At 36.4% G+C, this 9,039-nt stretch overlaps 1 protein-coding gene across 1 annotated transcript; it reads left to right on the forward strand.

Annotated features, from left to right (window-relative positions):
* Positions 1-7,300: 7,300 nt before the first annotated feature.
* Positions 7,301-8,829, forward strand: LOC149250080 (xyloglucan endotransglucosylase protein 1-like). The gene is made up of 4 exons (XM_089456387.1): positions 7,301-7,640; positions 7,733-7,833; positions 7,928-8,121; positions 8,221-8,829. The coding sequence occupies exons 1-4, from the start codon at positions 7,478-7,480 to the stop codon at positions 8,576-8,578; spliced, it is 816 nt and encodes a 271-aa protein (XP_089312513.1). The 5' UTR covers positions 7,301-7,477; the 3' UTR covers positions 8,579-8,829.
* The last annotated feature ends 210 nt before the right edge of the window (positions 8,830-9,039 follow it).

The following is a 9,039-nucleotide window of genomic DNA, read 5'->3' on the forward strand; positions in this document are numbered from 1 at the left end:
ATGACCCAGATATTCCACCTCTTGTACTCCAAAGAAACATTTGGATCTTTTTGCATATAATTGTTTCTCCTCCAATAGTTGTAGTACCCTGTCAACATGTTCAACATGATCCTTCCACGACTTGCTATAGATAGTATATCATCAAAAAATACTAACACAAACTTCCTAAGGAAGGGTTTGAAAATGGAATTCATCAAACCTTGAAATGTAGAAGGTGCATTGGTAAGGCCAAAAGGCATGGCCAAAAATTCATAATGACCCTCATGAGTTCTAAATGTTGTTTTTGGAATGTCTTCAGTCTTCATTCTGATTTGATGATATCCTGAACGAAGTTCCAACTTGGTGAAGTAAATTGATCTGTGCAATTCATCTAGTAATTCATCAATGACAGGAATGGGAAACTTATCTTTATTAGTGAGCTTGTTGAGCTCCCTATAATCCGGACACATGCGCCATGATCCATCCTTCTTGTGCACCAATACTACTAGAGTAGAGAAAGAACTTTGACTAGGTTGAATTATACCAACCTCTAGCATTTCTGCAACCATAAGTTCAATTTCACTCTTTTGGGCATAGGGATATCTATACGGCCTGATGTTTGGAGGAACACTTCCTGGAATCAGATGAATAGCATGATCATGATCACGAATAGGTGGGAGACCTTTGGGAGTATCGAATACCTTGGAATGATTGTCCATGACTTTTTGGAAATCTGGAGAAGTAGATGATTTCGATGTGGAAACATCTAGCGAACATAATTGTGCAATTGCACCTCTTTGTTCCTTTTTTAGAAGCTTTGTCATAACGTTAGAGTTGATTATCTTTCCCGGTTTCCCTGCAATACCCCTTAATTCAACTTCCTTGCCTTCCGCATAAAATTTCATGAAAAGTTCTTGAAAAATAAAAGCTAGTGTACCCAAGGATTGTAGCCATTGGACTCCTAGTACAACATCAACACCTCCCATTGGAATGGAAAGCATTGGGCTAGTCAATACATATTCTCCCATGGATAGCTTGATATTATGGCACTTTCCAGAGCAATTTATTGTTCCTCCATTTGCAGCCATCACTTGACACTCTGGTGCTGGATATAGGAAGCAATTCAATTCTTTTGCTACCTTACAATAAATAAAATTGTAGGTACTTCCTGAATCAATCAACACTATTACCTTTTTCTTCTTTATTTGTCCTTCTATCTTGATGGTTTGAGGAGTGGTAATTCCAGCCAATGCATTACAAGATATGGTCGGATTCATTTCTTCTTTATCTATACTTTGTTCCTGGAGTATATCCTCTTCTTTTGACCTTTCTTGCTCCTTCTCTTCTTCCTCTTCACAATCTATGTAGAATAATTTCTTCTCAGCACACTTATGACATTTAGTGTATTTGCTACCACAACTATAACAAAGCCCTTTTTCTCTTTTTTCTTCCAATTGTTGTGGTGTCGACCTTATAGGTTGTGGAAGAATAGGGGCAACAACACTTCCATCTTTATAGTTGTGAGTGGTATGCTTCCTGCTTGCCATAATTTTGCTTTCCATTTTTTTTGCTAACTTGAATGCCTTCTCTAATGAATCAGGTTCCCAAAGGTGAACATCATGTTGGATATTATCCTTTAAAGTCCCTATGAACACATCGATCCTATGCTCCTGTGGAATATTTTTTACCCTTATGTTCAATTTTTGGAACTCCTCAATATGCTCCATTATTGAACCCTTTTGTTTGAGACTTATCAATTGGCTAAAAAAGTGTTGCTTTTTGTATCCTCATAATGTGCTGTTAATTCTTCCGTAAAAATTGCCCAAGTGATAATTTGTTTACGAGAACAAAGCCATTGATACCATACAAACTGATTTGGTTCCAAATATAAAGTTGCAATACGTACCTTTTATGTGTTTTGCACATTATTGACATCAAAAAATTGCTCCATCTGTAATATCCATGTCGTGGGATCCTTGCCATCAAACTTCCTCATATCGATTTTTGGAATATGGTGGGTCTTCGGTCCAAAATTAGAGTCTATGAAATCATGATTAACATTTCTTTTGTTCGCATCATGAGTTTCCTTTACTACCCTTTCACTATTAGTAAGTATTTCTTATAGAAAATTTGTCAAATCTGCCTTCAAATCTATCTTCAAATCATCAATCTTAGCTTCCACGCCCTTTATCTTAGATTCCACGCCATTTATCTTAGCTTCTGTTAGCTTTTGTTAGAGTGAAATTTGTTGCACTTGGTCTTGTAATTTTGATATGTCATGTATCATTTCTTCCTCTTCTTCATGAGTCATGCTAGAGCTTTCAGGTTGCTTACTAGGTTTTTGCATTTTCTTTCCTCGGGGCAATAGTTACCGATAATAATGCTCTACTATGCCCTTTGAATTCCTTCAAAATAATTTTTCAAACCAAGCTTAAGCAAAAATTTAAAAAAATCTACACACCTTTTTTCACTTTGTAGGAGCTTGATATTGCCTCTGATGTATCTCTGTAATTTCAGATCATCTAGTTTTGAAATTGCGACCTGTAGTAGCCCTCTGTGTCCTCTTTCCAATGCCACTAGTCTGATCCCAATTGGATTCTCCAAAGAAGAGTTATGCCAAATCTCCCACAGTGACCTGATTATAGACTAGTTCAGTAGAGCGAACTTGTACGACGTGCCACATGTCCTTGTTTCGACCTTTGGCTCTGAAAAATATATACAAGAAACTATAGTCCGTCCTCTTTCTATACCTTCTTACGAATTTTCAATCTGATGCCCAGAGACAAAATTATGACGATTTTCCCTAGGTCACCTGTTTGGAATGTAATTCAGGAGTCTGAAAAAAGACCAACTTCCTCATATCATATCTCCACAATTGTAGCGCAAAAAGCTCTGAAATTAGGAACCGAGCTTCAGTGCGATCTCGTCTCAAATGGGTTTTTTTTTAGCTTCTGAAACGTCGCAGAAAAAAAGTTATAGCAAAAATTCCACGATGACCTATTTGGAGCAACGAAACCCTAGAATCCAAAGCTCTGATACCAAATGTTATGAAACCAGCTCACAAAAAGATAGAAAAGATAAATCAACGCTTTAGAATTCAGCCTCTTCGAGGGCCAACCTCCTTTACATTACACAAATGAATGATTCCTTGATGATTAAAATGACAAAACCTCCTTTCTATATATAGGAGTCTAAGGAGTCACAATATAACCCAGCCGACCTATCAATAATAATATAAAGCCACAAAAATAACAATAGAGGATTCTATGGGGCACAATAATAACAATATGGGGGCAATAGGGGCACAACAATATTAATAAGGGATACAACTACAATAGTAATGGGGTAATCACTAGTATTATAGGGACCTAACAGTTCCCATGTGCTCGATTTCACCAAAAGGATGACCATATGCATAAGTATCGATGAGATGGAAGTCTTGAATAGACATGATCTCAATATGACTCACATAAGTATCGAAGGATGTCAATCAGTGCCATCACACCATTTGAACCATAAAGCTTGAATAAACATTGATTTGGTTAGTTTCATTTTTGGCTAGGGTGCATGATATAGGGTGTGTGATATGTAATTAGACAATAAACCATGCTTTCAAGTGTATTAAATTGTGTTACCAATCGTTTATAATGTATATAATTAAAAATCACTTAAATATTGTAGGTGAGCAAAATGAAGGTGATAACAACCTCACTAAATTTCCCTAGTTACTTAGTAGAATTTAGCAATCCTTCCATTGATTAAAGGATCCATCCATCAGATTCTTATGAATGCATAGATTCTTAAGATTGATTTTTCAATAAATCCATATTATTTTAGGAGTTTCAAAACAAATACATGGTTAATCTAACCAAAGTTAATTTCCATGTTATCTTTGTGATCATCTCTATCTCTCACCAAGCATGTTGTGGTGTATTTCCTCTTCGATCATGATTATATTTCTAAATGACAAAAACTAGAAAACGTTATCTTCTTTAGAATTAATAGTTCGGACATTGCTATTTTTAATATATTAGTAACTATATTATTATACATCGTAACATAAATTGTAGAGGGATTTGAAGGAATCCCACCAAAGTTACAGGATTTTCTCTTTTTTGGAACCAGAGATAAAAATGTGGGGTTTGTTAAATATTTAATCTTCCCCATTTTCATGTTATATTCTTTGAATTTTGGACACCATCTAATAGAATATTCCCACTTAGATTTTCAATTTTAGTATTTAAAGGGCTTTATCTTTGTCCTTTTGTCTATTGGTATTATAGGTTTTTTACTCTAATGGATGTCTCTCACAATTTTGATTCTGATAAGATACTTTGAGTTGAGGGTTTTATGACAATCCTTTTTACCTAGTATTTTTAAGAGAGGTTGGGTTGAGGGTTCTACTTTCTCTACTTAGTTTTTTTAATCCATCACTTAAGCTTTTTGATTTATTATTTCCAATATATAAAATTGAACCATACAAATTGATGGAACTTGAATTACTAATTCCATGAAGCAATCTCCTTTTTTTGGGTAAGCAAAAGAGGTTTCATTTAAAGTTTGTCAAAAACATTATATGTTGCTTTTCCCTAGTATAACACTAGAGAAACTAGACTAGTGGGAAAACCAAAATTCTTTGAGCATTCAAAAATTGCTTATGTTTTGACATTTCAAAATTAAAGAGCTTATCCTAAAAGGCTTATGGCATGCTAGAGCTTCTATGAACCAATAAGGAAAATAGACAGAGAAAATGTGAGCGAAAACCATTAACCTGTTTTGGGGGATTCTAACTCCTCAACAAGAATGGGTTCTTTGCTATTATCTGGTGAGCAACCCAAATTCAGAGGGAGGCCCAAGTGTGCCCCAATTATTTATATTTTTCGATCAAATCCCATGTTGTGAGTTGAATGTCATCGAGCATTAGTAGAATTTCATCTTGTGTTTTGTTTTGATCCATGAATACTTGTCGAAGAAACATTTTCATGTTTTAGATTATGTATATATTATACATTATAATGGATAAAATGACCCCTTGTGTGACAGTCATTCGAAACTCAATTTGTTATTTTACAAGAAATTTCCATGTTCGATAGGAAACCTCATTCCCATGGGATCTCTTACTTTGTGTTAACAATTTTGGCTTCTATTGGATACGGTGCATGAGGATGAAAGTGCTCAACTTAGGATTGCGCCCTCTACTAATCTCAAGAGTTCCCATTTCCCTGTAGTATGCCATTCTTTGAAGGATTTTAGTGTGTTGTTGAAGCAATCAAGAGGTTCAAGCAGGTGTTGGGGTTGAAATTGAGAATGGGTGAGATGTACCTGTAATCTGGAACTAGGGAAGGTGAGTTTAAAGCAGTGGGAGAGACCTATAATTGAAGTGCCTGAACAATGACAGAGGAGTCGTAGAAAGAGTGTGCAATAGGAGAGAGGTTTAGTGAAAGGGATCGTTGTAAGAGCATAGACAAACCCGAAATGACACGTGGCTCCCAAAAGAAATGGGGGGTGACCAGGGGGGCACACCAAGACCTTATTGCCAGAGAAAAACAAAAGAAAAAATAGGGAAAGCCTAGATTGAAGAGGGAAGCGACAAGCATGTAGGAGTGATCATTTAAAATTTGGGGAAGAACCATGGTTTGGATGGAAACAACAACGAATTACCATCACAAAATACATAGAGGAATCTAAACCAAATCTTACCACCTTGTTGCAATGAATGCTAACTATAAGAGGTAGAGGCCATGAAGAGCTGTGATTTTCAATTGTATCATAGCTTGGACCAAAAATTACTTTGCACATTGTGTGGAACCGCTCTAGTACACATACGAAGCCACCTCCACTACATGTGACGACTAATTTGCATGATAAACTATCTTGGAAATATCTCCAAGTGCAAGGGTTGTCAAAATGGAGTCGTCCTTTGAGTTAATGTCCATGTTTAATAGCAATAATCCCTGTTAGCTTGTGCAATCTTGTGACCTCACGAAGGACCGTGTTGGAAGGAGCGGTCCATAACAAAATGACTTAGATGAAACATCAAAGGGGAGGTGTTGTGCCATGTTCATCCTAATTTATACCTATGATGCAATAGCCACGCCCTGCCCACCTATCCCTCCTTGAATACCTTTAAACCTAAAAAATTTAAATCTATTTAAAACCAAAATTTTTAAACCACCAATTTTTAAGAGAATTATCTTATAATTTAATATAAAAAAATTTACAGTTAAAAAAATTACAACATTTTTAATATGTATATATATATATATATAAAATTTATAATATATGTCACATTTTAATCAAAATCCAATACTGTTTTAACTTTTTCTCAAGCATTTCTTCTCTTCAACCATCTTTACAAAGAAATCCTTTTTTCTTTTTTCCACAATTTTAATTTAAACCCACTTCTTGCTATTTTAATATAAACAGTTTCATTTTTATTTCTTATTATTATTTTGTTGTTAAATTTTAACATTTTATAATTAAATTATATATATATATATATATATATATTCCAAATATGTAATTATATATTCCAAAATACAAAGTACTTGGTTCTCTTTTGGCTATCTCTTATTATAGTTTAAAACAATATTTAACAATTGATTTTATATATATTTCAAAGTGGACGGTATTTGGTTCTGATGTTAAAAGCGAAGCAGTCGACGCACCTACTCCAGTTCGCTCGCTCGACTTGAACAGTAATTGGAATCTTATCAAACTGTAAATGTCTCTGAGAAAATATAATTATATGAAAGAAAACTTCGATGTGTCATTATCCGGAGTTGGTACAATAAGGCTTTTCTGGTGGCGAAGGTTTGAAAAGGACATAATATTATTATAAAGCCACTAAATTAAGTTTCTTGTAAGGTCTGGATTATACTTTACCCAATCGAATAAAGATATCAAGAGCAGTAAAGGCGGTTACCTGAAAGCAAAGCGCGTCGTAGTAGGAACCAGGTGTATTTCCATGTAGAAATTGTACGGATAGTTGAATTGCCAGTTGGATTTTGTAGCCACCTGGAGCTCTGAACGAACTCCACTACTGCTCTGAATGAACTCCACTACTTTCTTCTAAGCTCTTAAATCCATTTCATTACTTCACTTTCGAATATGCCCCACGCGGAGGTCAAAGCAATCCAGTAAGGTTGGAACGCGGTGTGAAAAAATTTGGCTGCCACGATGCCCTTCGATTATTTATTATGTTTTTGGCTGGCCGCCGCTGATACCTCTCGCCGTTGTTTCCTTCATCTTTCATCGCCCACGCGGATGAGATGACATATGCCCACTGCTATTTATGTTCTATATATATAACCCAAATCAGCCATCACTCCCAGCAATTCCCTCTCCCACAGCAATTTCGACCTACTAGTTGATAATTCAGTCGTTCATTCCAATATTCTATTTTTAACGCAGGCATCTCGGGCTATTCTGCTCCTTTTCCTTCGTATCCTCCCTGCATTACTCTGTCCCTGCATCGATAATTTTGAATTCATTGGAAATGGGAACGCCCCTCCTCTTTCTTTTATTGTTAATCTCATCCAGACTTCTCGTAACTGTCTCTGCAAATTTCTACAATGATGTCGACATTACATGGGGCAATGATCGTGCTAAAATCCTTGACAATGGCCAACAATTACAGTTGACTCTGGATCGAACTTCAGGTAAATGTAATTTTCATGCCAACATGCTCTGCAACTATTTCATTTTCATGTACACTTATTAGACATCTTATTACTTCCGTTTTTGGTGACAGGTTGTGGGTTTCAATCCAAAGAGGAGCATCTGTTTGCCAAGATTGATATGCAAATCAAGTTGGTACCTGGCAACTCTGCAGGCACAGTCACTGCCTATTATGTATGTTTTATTGTTACTCTACCCTTTTAATATTCTAAATGACAATATCTTGTCCTATGGTGTGCTAACATGTCGTTGTTATGCCCCCTTGCAGCTATCCTCTCAGGGCCCCAAACATGACGAAATAGATTTTGAATTTTTGGGCAATCTCTCCGGAGATCCTTATATTATGCACACTAATGTCTTCGCTCAAGGCCTTGGCAATCGTGAGCAACAATTTTACTTGTGGTTCGACCCAACCTTGGATTTCCACACTTACTCCGTGCTCTGGACATCCAACCAAATCATGTATGTATTCTAATTACCTCTTCGCCCATCCATCCATTCAATATAGTACAATATAATCTCTGAATCTAACAGAAATATGAATGTATGTTTGTTATGCAGATTTTCTGTAGACGAGACTCCTGTGCGAGTGTTTAAGAACAGGGAGACAGAGTTGGGTAAAGTGGATAGCAATTATCACTATCCTAAGAGCCAAGCAATGAGGGTCTATTCAAGCCTTTGGAATGCAGATGATTGGGCGACTAGAGGTGGACTGGTCAAGACAGACTGGAGTAAAGCCCCTTTTGTTGCATCCTTCCGCAACTTCAATGCTGCAGCTACTTCTAATCTCGCTCCAGAGGAAGATTTGGATTCGAACCAAGAGCAGAAGCTCCAGTGGGTGCGAAATAACTATATGGTCTATGATTACTGTGCTGACACCAACAGGTTCCCCCAGGGGGTGCCCGCGGAATGCAAATGAGCCCTCAACAACTCAACTCCATAGTCTGAATGATGAATTCTAGATACCCTGCCCTTCCAACCATTCTTTTGTTCCTTCACTTCTGCTCTACGACCTCCATTCTTTCGTTGGTTTCCCTATACATACATTTATGTGTACTTAATCTGTTGTATAAGATCCATTATTTCAATGTTTTCCGAGTACATACATGAATGTATCCAGAACTGTAATAGTCCAGGGGACTAATTATTTTGTTCCCTATATAATATCAATGTCCTTTATATTATAATTTTAAATGGATACGGACACCGTTGTTCTGGGTGATTTTGTAATTGAAAATTGGTTCACGTAATCTCATAACCAAATCTGGAAGCACCGATACCTTAGGCCGAGTTGGTATATATCCATTTACTTCCGCTATAGTTTTTGATATATTTTGTAATGTGGATAATTGATCTCGTCTCCTTCTGTACCGAAAATTT

Source organism: Pinus tabuliformis, chromosome 7 (assembly GCF_031772625.1).
Source record: "Pinus tabuliformis cultivar Carrire ecotype Pingquan chromosome 7, CPIR1, whole genome shotgun sequence".
Taxonomy (NCBI): domain Eukaryota; kingdom Viridiplantae; phylum Streptophyta; class Pinopsida; order Pinales; family Pinaceae; genus Pinus; species Pinus tabuliformis.